At 38.6% G+C, this 15,862-nt stretch overlaps 1 protein-coding gene across 15 annotated transcripts in view; it reads left to right on the top strand.

Annotated features, from left to right (window-relative positions):
- LTBP1 (latent transforming growth factor beta binding protein 1) overlaps window positions 1-15,862 on the top strand; it is a 353,132-nt gene that overhangs the window by 312,911 nt on the left and 24,359 nt on the right. For all 15 annotated transcript variants that reach the window (XM_019741724.3, XM_019741760.3, XM_074331884.2 and 12 more), the window contains 5 exons: window positions 8,770-8,946; window positions 9,642-9,728; window positions 11,622-11,750; window positions 12,411-12,551; window positions 13,529-13,699. In XM_019741724.3, the coding sequence (XP_019597283.3) occupies window positions 8,770-8,946; window positions 9,642-9,728; window positions 11,622-11,750; window positions 12,411-12,551; window positions 13,529-13,699 (705 nt within the window). The remainder of the gene's footprint in view (window positions 1-8,769; window positions 8,947-9,641; window positions 9,729-11,621; window positions 11,751-12,410; window positions 12,552-13,528; window positions 13,700-15,862) is intronic.

Here is a 15,862-nt window from a genome sequence, read left to right as displayed (position 1 = left end):
AGTACACTGGCACAGAATGTTTGAGAATAAGTAGAGCTGAGCCTTGGTCAGCATACTGTTCAATGTGTAAGGTCAGAAGTGTGTGGGCCTGCCCTAGCACAGGCTGTGAGCATCCTATGCTCTGTGGGCATTAACCAGGATGTTGTCAGAGGGCAAGAGAACAGCTGTGAATCCAGCAAGTTCGTGAAATGGAGGCTAGAGTTTGTATCATACGCCAGCCAATGAATCTACTGTTACACAGAACAAAACATTTTTACCAAGTTTTAAAGTTTTTTAACAAGGATCCAAATGAATGTCATTACAAACATGCTAGGCTAACGATCTCATTTTTCCTGAAAAGTAGTCAGGAAAGATAAATGTGCAATATAGACTAGAACATTTTTACTTGGCTGTAAGACTTCCTCAGGACCACAGACATTCCAGTGAAGCAATAGCACAATAACCTGAAGAGGTATCATACCGAGGACAGAACTGGGCCTAAGGGGTGGATGTCTGGAAGGCAGATTTCAGATCAGTATGCCAATAACTAGAGACAGTCAGCAAATACCTGTCTCATGAAATTGTGGGTATGACTCGGAGGTAGGTATCCAAGAGCAGGTGGTTTACCCACTGGCAGGAGGCACCCATTTCCGGCAGGACGTTGTCCCGGATGGTCTTTCAGGTACTTTTGAACTTTCAATGTCCTAGGAGATTTTTATTTCTAAACTATGTCTTGGCTCCCACCTAATTTTTCGTAGGTCTGTTCTAATGTTTTTCACTGCCTGGGCCTTTGGCCACTAATTTACATTGCTGTACATTGCCTAAAAGCACCTTAAGCAGAAATAACTAAAAAATGTCCATACCAGACCACTCATCACATGTAAGAGGGCACGGATGTGAAATAGAGTCCGATGCTTTTATTTCCTCAATGCCTGTGATAATTGCTCAATAAAAACTTTATGTCCTTGGGCACTCTAAAGGAAGCAGTAAATATTTAGTCTTGGCAACTGCAGCCTTCAAGCCTTACCCACAAAATACTGTTCTCTGTCTTGATTAGTGCATAGAGGAGACTGTGGTAGGAAAGGAATTTTATTTTTAAAACAGAAGGTGCAATGAAAAGGATGCAAAAAATGTATGTATTATAAATGTATATAAATGTATATATTATAATCAATGTAGTTGTGCCTCACTTTAAGAAAAGCAAAGAAAGAAAACCGCATCAGAAATTATAAAACATAAATTGGAGTAATTAATTGCATTCTAAAATAATTGTTCTTAACACCATTCATGATAGGGTTTCTTTAGATACCGTTTTTCTCTAATATATTTGAGAGCTTATTCTCACATCACAAGCTAGCCCCTAGGCATTGGGAAACTGCCTTAGTGGTTTGCCAGCCCAGCCCCTTTATTTTCAGGTCCGGAAGCCAAGGCCCAGAGGGAAGTTTGAAGTTTTATCCCTAGGGTCATCCGGCTGATGCTTGGCAGAATTGGCTCAGGAACCCAACTTAGGGATCTTTCCACTTCCATTCTACTTCTCAAGGCTGAGGAGCCCATTGCATCAAATTCTTCTAAAAATTGGCTTCATTTTCACTTTATTTCTTTGTTTTTGTTCTCATTGTTAACATCATGCAGTTTCCCTAGAAAATTGGCAAATACAAAAATATATCAGAAAAGAAAATCCCTGGCAGTGTCATCATCCAGGGATATTCCCTGTCGTCATGCTGACCTTCCAGATTCTTTGAAGGTGCATCCATACCCTGCCCCCTACCTTGATAGAACTGTCTCCCATTTGAACCGCAACACGCGGAGATCAGCCCTCGGACTCTTCATCTGAGTGAAACCCCTTTCTCTTTGGTCATCAGTGAGTGTCTCTGTGCTGAAGCCGTTAGTCTCATCACAGACTCCGTCTTCAGAAAAAATGACAATGGTTTCTTGTCACAATCCCCCCGCCCTTCCTTTTGCCTTTGACTGATTTCAGGACATTCCTCCTCCCCGTATCTTCTTACCTCTTGAACTGATCTTTTTCTGTCTCATTCTCAGTCTCTTTTCTAATGCCCATTCCTTAAATAATAATGTCCCAGGAGCTACACGGTTAGCCCTATTTTTTACTCTATATTCTTCTGGGATGTTTTGTCCTCTTGTCTGAGCCAACTATTACCTCTGAGTCAGCTATTACTTATATGCTGTAGACTATCAAGTAAACACCTTGTGCCTCCACCTCTGTCCTGAGTGCCACCCTTATTTCCAGCTGCCAATTATTGGACCTTTCTCTTAGGGTGTCCTGTCAGTGTCTTTGCCTTAAATTATCCAAAACCAAATTAATTACCATTCCCTCTCCAATCTATTACTCTCCCTGTGTTCACTCACTATAGCCAAACATCAGTACTGGAAATCCTGAGTCACACTTGAACTTTTCTCCCCATCCATCCAAACCATCACAACATCTTGCCACTTCTGCCCCAGTCGTATCCCTCAGATCTCTCCCTGCTCCTCTGTTACCACGGCCCTGGGCCAGTCCTTCAGCATCTCTTACCTGGACCCCTGTCTTCCTGCCTGTCCCATCAATCAATTCCTGCTCCACACTGCTGCCACAGTACATTTTTGAAACATAACTCGGGTTTTAAATCCTTCTTAAAAGTTTCAACTACTTCCTACTGCCTACAGCATGAAGTCCAAATCCGTAAGCGGGGCAACCGACCACCTATACTCTGTCTTACTCCTCTTTGCGTCCCCTGCACCCTAGCTCTCTGCTTAATGCAGAGCTGACCTATGGCAGACACTAAGTAACTATTGCATAAAATTGCCTTTCCACGTTGGAGAATGTGTCTTTTCTGTACCCCACCGTCTCATTCCCAGCTAGTTCTGTAAAACAAAAATAATTATTCATCTTATCAAAGATATAAAGGGGGTACACTTAAGTGAGGAATTATCTATTCACACTTCTACTTGTATGTAGGAGGATAGTTCATCTGTGTGCTTTGGTTAAATTACAAGTGGTGCAAAAGAGAAAAAGGAGTATTTCCCTGCTATCGGACACGTGCAAACCATCCTCCTGGTTCTGACAATTGAAATCAAACAGCATTCTTGTTCTCTCTTCCTAGAGAGGTCCACTACCACGTTTTGTGTATGTATGTATTTTTTTCAGGCAGGAAACCACGTAATTCAACTGTTTCATTTGGCAGAGTAGGGTGTTTTTTTTTTTCTTTTTCTAATGTGTTTAGTTAACCTGTAAAATCAATTAACATTAAGAGAGTTTTTAAAAAATAATTTCTGATTGGAAAAAAAGGCCTTTGGTATGAAAAAAAATTAAAGACATATATATTTATAATGCAAGCACTGTAAAATGTCATAAAACTCCCAAGGTCTTACTGTATATTTGTAATGGATCCATACCATAAATGTAGGCAAGGCTGAAGAAAATATGCTCATTTGTTTTTGTTTTTTTTTGAAGTTGGGTCAGGTTTCTTCCTACATTCAAAGAGGATAGTGAGAAGAGTTTACCAATTACCAAACCATGCTTTTATTTTTATAATTTTTCTGCTGGTTACGTATAGTATCTAAAATAATACGTTTTTAATAAAGAGATGTTGATATTTGAATGAACTGACATATCAGTTGATCAAAGTAACACTCAAACTGCATACATAAACCGTTTTATTTTAATACTACAAGAAACACCCACACTTTTGCATTAGAAATGCATTTTGGACCCAATAATTTGCTATAAATAAGGCCTTGAGAGGAATGGTTTGTACATTTCCTTTTAAATGTTTCCAGACATTTTACATGAGTCTTCCAATGTGCCTTGATTCTCGGTCATCTTTACAGTCCCTCATGACGCACACGTGTCTGTGACAGGGCTTGTGTTGCTATGACATCTGCTCATTTCTCTGTCCTCCTTGTTCTCGCCCACCTCAGTGTGTCTCTCTCATTTTCCTTTCTCCACAGTGCTTTAAGCTGCTTTCAGGAGTCTCTTCTTTCACCCATATCTACCCACTTTTCTTATGCCGACTTTTCCAGTTTCTAGTTCAAATCTCCATAAATCACAGACTTCCTCTTCTTACTTCTCCCCAGCCTGTTCCTACCCCAGCCTCACTTCTTCCATTTTCTTCTTACTCCTTCACCAGGAAAAAATAAAACAAAACCCTACATTCAATCTGGCAAGTATTTACTTACTGCGTGCCTTGTAAGTCTGAGGCCCTGAGGCTTCCAGCTGAGACTGGTGTTGTCTTCTATCCCAGCACCTATGTCAGAAACACAGTTCTCACTTGTTCACGTGTTAATGCATCCCTGCCCCCATCCCCAGGCTCTCACAGTCACGTGTGGGACTCCTGCACATCAGGTATCCCCTCACCCCACTCTGCCGACACAGAGCTAAGTGCAGTTATACTTTTTACTCCTCACCCCATCACACTTTATTTGCTGGCCAATTTAAAAAAAAAATTTTTTTTAATTTTTCAAGAATGTGGCTCAGATGTCAACTCCAGGCAGCCTTTCATGATAACCTTGCCCACCCCATTCTCCTGCAATGTGGTGTAGATGCCCAGGATTTGTTCTCCCAGCTCTGGCCTGGCCTGACTCCCCACCTGACTCACCTCTTTAAGGATGGGAGCTGTGTGGAAGAATCTTCTATCGAAATATTTTTCCTCTTGTTTTTCACTTTCTAACCTTTATTTTGACTTCTTTCACATCTTTTATTATCGAAAGTTACCACCTTTCCACAGTCTTCTTTTTTATTTACACCCCTTTATATCCAGTCATTTCCTATTGTCAGCACTTGTTTTCTGAACCTCACCAAGTGGCTTTCTCCTGAATTCCACTTCACACACACATACACATGCGCGCGTGCACACACACACACACACACACACCCCTCATCTTCCAAGTCGTTGAATGAGAAAACTAGGGGAAAAAGATATATATGAATTTCCAAGTTCTCTTTTACTCCTCCTTGGAATATTATTACACTCAAATTCCTTTTCTCATTAAAAACATGAGTTGGTAGAAAACATGAGTGCCTGTGGTGATTTTAAAAATAAAAAAGAGACTGAAGCTTCCTGAGTAATTCTGTTGAGTTACTGAACCTTACCACACTCACAGAGTTGTATAAATTGATGTCTTCTTCCGCACTGTGGCCGGCTGTTGTTTGTGCCATTACTCTTTGGTCATTGTCACAATCCTGACTGTCCGTCCCAGAGGGTATAGAGGATTAATTCGGAAAGACCTTCAGAGCACGTTGTAAATGGAAAGCAAAATCAAAGACAAAGGTCCATTTAGAATGCTCGTCAGCTTTAACCAAAAAAAAATGTTCCAGATTTCCTCACCCCAAGAGCAAACCTAAGTTTAGACATACTTGGGGAATGATTAAAGGATGAAACAGTCCTGTAAGTGAATGCCCACACTCTCTTCTGTCTGACCAACCAAGAGAAACGGAGCTGTGAGAAGCATCTAGGAACTCCATGAGTAGCACCTATAGCTCCAACCTTCTCCTTTCTAGTTAGAGCCAGGGTGCCCGACTGTCTCTCTGTCCTTGCAGCTGAGCGCCACACCTGCAAGAATTACTGCTGCCCCCTCCCCATTTGTCTCAAAGAGAAAAGAAAAAAAAAGAAAACAGACAAAGCAAAACACACTCATGCTAATTGAGTTGCTAAGATAGCTGAGTTCCTTAGAAGTCTGGGAAAGCACATAGCACTGGGGCATTGGACCCAACTTAAATGTTCTCTTCTGGAGAGAGAGGATGCTTTATAATCTGCATCATCTGTCTAATGGAGTTACTCTGCAAAGCCCATGAAAAGGCTTCTGTAAAAGTTTCTTCCAAAAAGCACACAAGCAAAAGGTCCAAAAACTCAACTTCTTATCACCAGTCATACCCCCAGGATTGAAATACACAAATTGCTGTGTATATACAGATGTGAAGCCAACTTCTTAAAACAAATTGAAAAATTAAATCTGAAAATGCTGGAGGAGAAGTAATGCATATATTTCTTAGAAGTCTGTGGCATGAGATACATAGTTTGGCTAATCTTATTCATAATATATGTAAGAAAAGAAGTCATTCTTTTTAATGCTTGGCACTTTCTATAACCATTGCCTTTTTTTCTTTTTTTTTTTTAATTGTTTTCCAATGAAAACATTTCTTCCCTGGCAGCAATGACCTAAACTCATACAGAGATTCTTTAAGGAAATCACATTCCATGTATTTACTGATCAGAGTGTTCCCCCAGTGGAAAAAAAAATGCTCTAGGAAGTTAATTATTTAATGGTTAGGAAGATAGGGAAATTGTAGTTTTTCTCAGAATGACCTTTGTGGACCAGTTTTTCAAAAAGATTTTGCTTCTCTTTCCAAACACGGATGAGGGCCTGACTAACCCTCAATTTCAGCTGTGTAAACATTGAACTTTCAAACTGCTTGGAAAGAAAATAGGAGCAAAACTTGAAATAACCAATGTAAAACCAGAATACTACAATGATATTATTGATTGTTTCCCTTATGCAATAATCTGTGAATTTCCTTGCAAACAAAAAGGAAAAACAGCAAAGATAATTTTATCTTATTGCTTAGCTTTTATGCTGTATTACAAACATTGTAGAAAACAGTGTTTATGTATATGTAATTTTTGACATAGCTTGACCCAGGCAGAAGCCTGTGGGTTCTGATTACCTGTGCATGTAGCAGCCTTCAGTGACGTCCTGCTCTCTAGCCTTCCATTTTGTAATAAACACCATGACATACCTACAACTTTGTACACAATTAAAAAACAAAACAAAACAGTTATTGAGCCCTGTTTAAGCCCAAACTGTAAACTTGATTGGCTAAACTAGTTGTGTTGCTTACTTGATCTATATTTCTATTTTACGTTCAATAATAGCTAGCTATGTTTTTAGGCCAACTAAATAAAATAATTGAGCAGAGTTAATAGTAATAGGGTGTCAATTTATTCACGAACATTGGAGGAAGTTTATCAGATGTTCTACAGGGTTCATGATTGATTTAATAATAATTTAAAATACCTACCCTTAGTTTCCCCAAATGATTCCATGTGTAAGAGCTTGGAGCCCCTCTTGAAGAGGATGCCTGGTAGGGATCTGTGCCACTGGAGTGGACAAAACACACGGTAAAAGCTAGATGAGATGAGGAAAATGGCAGGTTGTATCCAACTTCACACACAAGGAAATGATTTAAAACCACTTCATAAAATTGCTGCATAGGAATCAGCATTTCAGTTTTTTTCCTGGACACTTACTCCAGGTTTGAATTTGTCATCAGCTATTAACACTAACTTAGAGTCCAAGTTGAAATCTGTCAAAGACAGAATAATCTGAGAATTAGCCAGAACCAAGTGTGCAAGGGATCTTTGATACTCTGTGTTCTAAGAATAATAGGGATGTTCGAGCTTGTTTGCTGCCTTGCTTGTTTTCAATGCCATAAGAGGAAAGAAAGGGCAGCAGCTTTTCTACTAGAATTTTGTATCCTTACATTTTAAAAACATCATTGCTCGTTGGTATACTAATCAAGTTTCCACAGTCAACCTGACGCTGCCAAAATAAATATAGAGGAAGCTATTTTGAAAATAACTCCTTACGTTTTCCTAATCTAACAACTTCCAAATAAAAAAGGTAAGTGTTGACATTAAAATCTTATAGTCTTATGCTCACTGGCAAATGTCTTCCTTTTGTCCCTATAGGTTCCCCCCCCCCCCCCGCGCAAAAAACAAAACAAAAAACAAAACAAAACAAAAAAAACTGGAAACAGCAAGAGTTCTCATGAAAAAATTTCACTAGAGTTCATCTAAGCAGTTGACACGGTGGTAGTCAGCTTCTTATTTGATGTAGCATAAAATAAAAACTTAATAAATTCTAACTGGATCATAGGCAGTAATTTGAACTTCATAGCATGTGGTAGGGAAGGAGTTAGATTACTTGCCAAGTCTAATATTGATCATTTTTAAAATATTGATCATTTTTGAAAAGCACAAATTTGTTCATAGACTTTAAATGTGATGGGATTAAATTATTTTTTGGTATTATCTAACAGTAGGTGGATTTTGTTCTCATCATTTGTATTCTATCATATCACTTTGTTTGTCTTTTATCACACAGGGTTAAACTGAATCTGTTAAGAATGTATTTTTCTCTAGGACACACTTAACACGGGACTAGAACCAGCCTTGAAATTCTACCTTGATGCTTACCTGGCAGTCACTATTTCATTCAAAGTCATATATTTGCAGCAATTTAAGTAGTTAGATTTTCAGTAATGAAAGGTTATTTTATAGACTCCAGGCTACTGCAGTATTTTTCTGGTCACCATCTTCTGCTTTGTTCTATTCAGAAAAGATTGGGGGCATGGTTGGTTCAAATAACCACTTAAGGGTTAAATATTATGTGTGGCCCCACATCTCTGGTCAAGTGTTGGGGAAAATTTTCATTGATTTAAGTAGGTGTTATAGCTCAGTAAAGAACAGTCCTATGTTTGGCAAGAAAGCAGATATGGAAACTTTACTCACAGCCCAATTTAGAAGAAGAAAGTAATTGGTTAATGTAAAAGGAGATGACTTGGACAGATTTACACTCTTGGGGTGTGTTAGAAATCCACCAAAATTCAGGATTCGAAGGCATTTTTATCTTGCAGTGGAAGAATCTAGCACTGAACGTGGAAAGCAGCTTTCCGTAAATGAAATGCTACTGACACACCCGGTCTTCTGTTATCATTGTTTTCTACGCCGTTCTGAGACACATACATCTGATGTGTCTTGTCAATCCTCTTTTTACTTTCTCCACTCTGTTTAGATGTAGAGGTAGAGCCACCCAGAGAAGAAAAGAAAGAATGCTACTATAATCTCAACGATGCCAGTCTCTGTGATAATGTGCTGGCCCCCAACGTCACCAAACAAGAATGCTGCTGTACCTCTGGTGCTGGGTGGGGAGACAACTGTGAGATCTTCCCCTGCCCCGTCTTGGGGACTGGTAAGAGTCAGCTAAGTAGTGGAGTCACTCTCGTGTCTGGTCCGGTGGTGTCCACGGGTCTTGGAATGTCCTCATATTGGTTACTACACTGAACCTTTGAAATGATGACATTCACTGGTAGCTACCATATTCACGTTGAGGTGAGATTACCTAATAGTGAGTTTCATTCAGATCTGGAACCATTACCCTCATCCCACCTCAATCTGTATTCTAAAACTTCTGTCCATCACCGAATAGACTGCGAGAAAGATAATTAAGTTTTATCCCATTTTAAAATTAAAACCAATCTTTTTTGCTAACAAGGACACAGCATTATCCATAACTAGACATTGCATACTTAAGCTAAGATTTGCTTGGTGTATTCTTATTAAACCTTTAAAATACTAGAGACCACAATTATGGAGAAAGAAATCATAATTTCAGGTAAAACATGGGTAAATAAAATGTGGGTGAACTAGAAAGTTTCTTAAAACACTATAAGTAAACTTCTGAAATATTTAGACTTATTTGCACCTAATCCATAATTTTTGAGATTGTGCTGAATTTATTGGCCTGAATTAAGTGGCATGATTTGCCTTAAAGTTACCGAGTATGAGAAAGCAAAAACTGAATTTAAAATACACATTCATTGAAGATGTTGATTTTTTTTTCTTTTTTCAACTTCCTTTTTTTTTCCTTGTCTCTCCTGAAATCAGCTGAATTCACTGAAATGTGTCCTAAAGGGAAAGGTTTTGTCCCCGTTGGCGAATATTCTTACGATGTTGGTGGCGAGAACTATAAAGGTGAGAATCAAGTAGTAATGCATTTTCAAGATATGTGCCCTATCAGGCATTCAAGTAAAAGCATGGCTTGGGTCAGACAGAATTAGAGTTCTTAGAAGCCGTGGAAACTGATTACAAAACCTTTAATTCTACCTTTGGACGAAAGCTCCTATGGACTCTGGACAGAGCCATGTGTGGCTTGGGAGTTAGAATACTTAAGGCTGTGTGATGGTCGGACGTCACTTAACCTTCTCAGTTTCCATCTCTGTGATAGGAATACTGTCTCAAAAGTTACAGGATTAAATGAGATAATATATGTTAAAGTACCTAACGCAAAATTCTGCAATTAATAAATATCCTTCTATTCCAGAAGTGTATTAGAAATCATATGTTAGGACTGTATAAATTTGACCATCTTTGTATTGGTCTCTCATGGTCATCAGCAGAGCTAAAATTCTTGCTGTTGTAGAACTCATCGTACTGTTTCTAGGTAGGACCTTTTACCAACAGCCACAGATTCATCATAAGGAATGAAAATGAAGAAAGCAAAAGTAGATGTGTTTTATATATTTAATGCTATTAGTCTGTAATTCTAAAATAAATGTGCAGCCATTTTATTTTGGTGAAATCTAAACCTCATGTATGAATATTTCCTCATTAATCACTCACTCTTGATATTTCCGCGACAGAGGTATTAAGACTTTTTATATGCAAAGTGATTTTTTTTTCTGTAAAATTTAATACTGAAAATTGCTAAGTCAATGGAAAACAGACTAAAACTTCTTTATTGTTCATCATTTTTTGGAAAGCTAGCACTTTAATAATATGGTATAATTCAGTAGCTGGGTAAGAAGTTCCGTATGTGTTCTTTAAATACATCTATGATTTAGTCCAATTAAATAACAAGACTTGGTTGGTGATATGTGTTTAGTGATTCTTCAAGTTCACAAATATTGTATGTTATGTTTTTGCAGAGATGTAGTTAAATCTCGTTTTGTGTGATGGAACGAAGTCCTGATCTCACCACAAAATTATCCCAATTTAGAGAAAACTAAATTCCTCCTTCCTCTGTCTTAGCAGCACTGTGAAGGGTTGGAAGAATATTAAATCCAAACAGCCATATAGTTTGAACTTGGTTTTGCCATTTTCCAGCTGTATAACTTTCAGCAATTTACCCGTGGACTCTTCAATTTTTAAAATGAGGATTAAATGACATTAGCTCTAAAATGCGAGCTGATGATAATGATAGCAATAAAAGCAGTAGGCAACATTTTTTGAGAGTCTACTGAATTCTGTACATGGGTTTTTCTATCATTGAATCAGGGAGATGTTCCTATTATCTTCAGTTTATCATTGAATCAACTGAGATTTGGGAGATGGTAAGCAGTCTAAATTCTATGGAGAAATGGGTCTGCCAACACCCTTAGCAACTGGTGATTTCATTAGCTTATCGTTATCATCCAGAAAGAAGACTTCCATCAAGTTGCATCATACTCTTCTCAGAAGTTTTCTTCATCTCAACTCGTTAATGGGCCAAAATACATACATTTATAGGAAGGCACATTTCTTTAAAGGCATATTCTTTAGAGAATAGTGTGGGGGCCTTTGCAGAATGTCATAGATTGTTTCATCAAATACAAGGTAGCATCCCAGAAACCATATTTACAAATATAACTTCTCTAATAATATTTTGAGCCTTGTTCCTTAAATATCACAGACAAACCTGATTGTGTTTCTGCATTTGTGCATTAGTCCTAACTTTAAGAATTTTATGTTGCTGTGTCTTTAAGAGTCTTTGGAATATAAATATCACAGTATCTTATGTAAAGCCCAATATCGGTTAGACTTCTTTTTAACTGAAAGACCATACCTAATCCTTCTTTCTGTTGCTCCACTTCCCCCCATCCCCCACAGATGCCGACGAATGCCTACTCTTTGGGCAAGAAATCTGCAAAAATGGCTTCTGTTTGAACACTCAGCCTGGTTATGAATGCTACTGTAAGCAAGGGACATACTATGATCCCGTCAAATTGCAGTGCTTTGGTAAGTTTTAAGAGGATATAGGGTGCTGTGAAAATATACAGACAGAAAAAAGTAATGCTGTGTAGTGAAAACAGAATTTCTTTGATTCTCAATCACCTGTTAAAAGATCTGTAAATGTTTTATGAATCTTTTTCTTGAGCAAGATTTAAGAAAATAAAAAAATCTCCATACTACTATTTGAATAGATTTCAAACAAAGAGTTAATTTTCAATGTGGAATTATAATTCAGGTCACTTTCGGTCTGGGGAACCTCCTATTTCATCACTCATACCATGCAAGTGAAAGTCATTTTTAAATACTGACCCAGACTTCAATGCTTAAGCAGAAAACCATATACAGTAGACAGAAAAACAGCAAAAGGAAAGAACTTTAAAGCTATCATAAAGAGGCATTTTATCTTAAATTTCTAAGCATATCCTGTTCTTAAATGTTTTCTTTCCTCATTTAATATCAGCAGCAGCAGGGCAATGTTATTTTTCCAATCAATACAACTTCACAGTTTTATAGTCAGAGCTGTTCTCTTTTGGATGGTGATGTGTAGTTAATTAAAATATGGCAGCCCCTGGAATCTGGACTAAATTTAGCAGTGTATAAAGTTTGGTAAGTGTATGAGGTACAACTGGTTGCTGATTTTCTTTAATACTTTTTTTTTCTCTTAAGATATGGATGAGTGTCAAGATCCCAACAGTTGTACTGATGGCCAATGCATTAACACAGAAGGTTCTTATAACTGCTTCTGTACCCATCCAATGGTCCTGGATGCCTCAGAAAAAAGGTGTATACGACCAACTGAATCACACGGTATGTTGGGAGGTGAAATGCAAGTCTGTGTCCAAATAAATGTCGTAAGATTTTCCTTTTGACTTAAATGTGAGCTCTTGGAAAAGAGAAAAATTGATTCTTTGGGTATTTTGAAATAATGAAAATGAGATGCTGAGAAAAAATGAGATGCATCATTAGATGCACATCGTCAGTACATATGAGATGTAATACCCTGAACATACTGGTTTAATAGAAACAGAATATGGAGTGACTGAGCACATGGCAGAGCTATTCTGTACCTGATGGTTGAAAACAATTAACCCTCAAAGGCAGCTGAGGAAGATGTAAGTTCAGGAGGTTCCCCAGATTGCACTGGAGGATGCAGATGAGGCTGGGCAGAAGAGAGGGTGCAGTTCAGCAAGGAGGTGGAGAACCCTGAAGGCCATTGATGGGAATCCCTGTTCTTCCACGATGAGGAGATGTGCCCCTGATAACCGGCATGATTGAGCATCACATCAGGAGACTACTTTGGATGAAATCAATTGAGGGGTAGAAAAGGAAGGATTTCGGACTCTAGGATGAAGTGTCACTATTCCCAGGCTTTGGCAGAAGAAGTGCGTGAGACAGCCTCAATCTAAAAAATGTTATATAGAAAGAAGTGGGAGGATTTGACAGAGGAGTAAATGTGAAAAAGCAAAGCTTGAAAGAATGAGAAGTCCATCAGGATTGTGAAGTACAGGCAAGATAACAGGGTGTTTTATGTGATGACGGAAACTATAGAGGAAAGGATGTAACTGGAACATGATGGGCAGGTCGAATTTCAGCTGATGGAATGACACCCAGGAGGAGATGACAGACGTTTGATCCATGGAAAGACCAGGCTGGCTTCAGACTTTTACTTGGAAGTCACTCTTAGCAATAGGGATGGAAACTTTGAGACTGGCTGGCTTTCACCACAGTGTTTATGAAATAGGAATAACAGTGCAATTGTCATGGAACCATGTCTTCCCTTTCAGAACAAATCGAAGAAACCGATGTCTACCAAGATCTGTGCTGGGAGCATCTAAGTGATGAGTATGTGTGTAGCCGGCCTCTTGTTGGCAAGCAGACAACTTACACTGAGTGCTGCTGTTTGTACGGAGAGGCGTGGGGTATGCAGTGTGCCCTCTGCCCCATGAAAGATTCAGGTGAGCCCTTCTCCAATTCTTTCTGCTGGAGGCCTTTCGGAACACGTTCCTCTCACCTCCTTTGGACCCTGACAATTCTCTTTTACTCATATGTCTTCACTTTCACTCCTGATATCTTACTTTCACCAGAGGTGTACGTGTGTAGGGAGGGGAAGAACAGGATTGCATAAACATCTGGCTTCTGCTTTACCTCCAATCCAGACCCTATCATTAATTTTTAAAATCCTCATTCCATTTCCCCAAAGAATGATAAATGACCCAAAGAAACATGATGCAACTTAGCAGTTGGTAGCAGAGGTCTTTAGAATTTATATATCCTGATGCTTCTTTTTTTCCTACAGTCCTTCTCATTACTAATAATTTCTACTCAGAGCAAAAAGTATTCAGAGACTATAAAAAATTAGAGACTATAAAAAAAAATCTTCAAATTTTTATGTCAACGTCTTAGTGAGAAAGTGAAGAAAGGTGTTAGAACAATAAAGGAAGAGAGTAGAAAGTGAGTGAAAACATATTTGAACAAATCTCCTTTCAAGTTCTAGATCGAGGGTTAAACCTTTGGTAAAATGGAGGAAACACAGCATGCTAAGCTTTTGATTTCATCCCTTCTCTTCACATTGGAGGACTGAAAGATGCTGACTGAGGTCCCAGGCTGAGCTCTTTGGTGACTGTCGAGTTGTGCATTCATTGCTTATTTCTCTTCTCACCACTGTAGCTACTCCTGCTTATCAAGGGAAAGCACTTGAAAGTGTTTGGTATGTCATTTTGTCTTTGACTCTAAAATCAGTTTGGTAAAGCTAGAGACATGCTGTGTGCATATAAACCCAACGAGTTTATAATGAACAAAGTCTCAGAATGGTCAAGAGGGGAAGAATTGCTTGAAAAGAGGAAATGCATTCATTTTTAGTTAATTTAATTAGAAGGCAACTTCCAAGCTATTTCATAAATTAGCTTTTAAGTTTGGAAATAATGTAAAACCAATGTAGCATAAAAAATTAATTGGAAATGTTGCAAAAGGAAAAGGAATAGGAAAGGATAAAGAGCAAATACATCAAGAAATAGATGGCAGTGACAGTAACCCAGAAGTGGAAGGAGGAGGGCAGGTTCTGGGGCAAGACAGGCTGGGTCTAGAATCCACAACTGCCCAGGGCAGCTGCATGATGTAGGAAAAATGTGCAGCTCATCTGTAAAAATGGAGGTGTCTGTATTGTGGGGGCTGGGAGGATGAAGGTAGGGCAGGGACACAGGGAATGCTATGATGGAGGCAGACGCCGCAATGAGAAGCAAGCGAGATCCATCGTGAGTACAGTGGGGCCTGAGTCATCCAAGCCTTTTTTCCTACACTTTAATTGTTATCATATATTTATATGAATTATTGTTACATATTTGTATTTAAAAGAATATTTTAAACTGAAATCCATAACATCGATCGAAGGCACACTTTCTTTATTGTTTTACACTTCATCTCTGAGATTGGGCGTATCTTAGAACTGGTTGCATCTAACAGTGGCCACAAGCCATTTTTCCACATTTTAACATCTCTTATGTCAAGGTGCATTTTTACAATCTGTGGTAACTTAGAATTGATGGAAGAATTGATGAAAGATAAATGGCTACACAGACTCTGTTTTATGGATGCACCATGTTTTATTTACTCACATCCCGTCCTGGACATTTGGATGGTCCATCCCCTGCCTCACCCTGCCTCAGTCTTGATTTTCCTGTTGTACACAATGCTGCATCGAACCTTCATGTACTCGTATGTATCCAGTATATCCCTATGGGAGTACCTTAGTAAGAAAATTTCTACAAAGGAAAATACTGGATCAGGACGTACGTGCACTTTAAATTTTCTATATTACTCTCCAAAAATATTGTGCAAATTTACACTCATATTGGCAGTGTTTGAAATGACTTGTCCCTCATACACTTCTACCGCTGTCTTTAAAACTGTTTTTATCAGCTGCGTGTAGAGGGGGTTTTATCTGCATCTCCCTGATTTCTAGAGCATTTGAGCACATTTAGGTGATTTGTGTTCCTTAGTCGGTGAATTGTTTATCATATCCTTCGCCCATTTTTTGGTCGTTGGACTCTGTGTCTTTTTCTTATTGATGTGTAGGAGCTTTGTACATATTCTACTTACATCCCTGACAGTTGGGGTATGGT

This window comes from Rhinolophus sinicus, chromosome 2 (assembly GCF_057876585.1).
Source record: "Rhinolophus sinicus isolate RSI-liver-muscle chromosome 2, RSI-T2T, whole genome shotgun sequence".
NCBI classification, from domain to species: Eukaryota; Metazoa; Chordata; class Mammalia; order Chiroptera; family Rhinolophidae; genus Rhinolophus; species Rhinolophus sinicus.
Note: the sequence above shows the minus strand (reverse complement) of the source record. Positions and strands in the feature narration are given on the sequence as shown.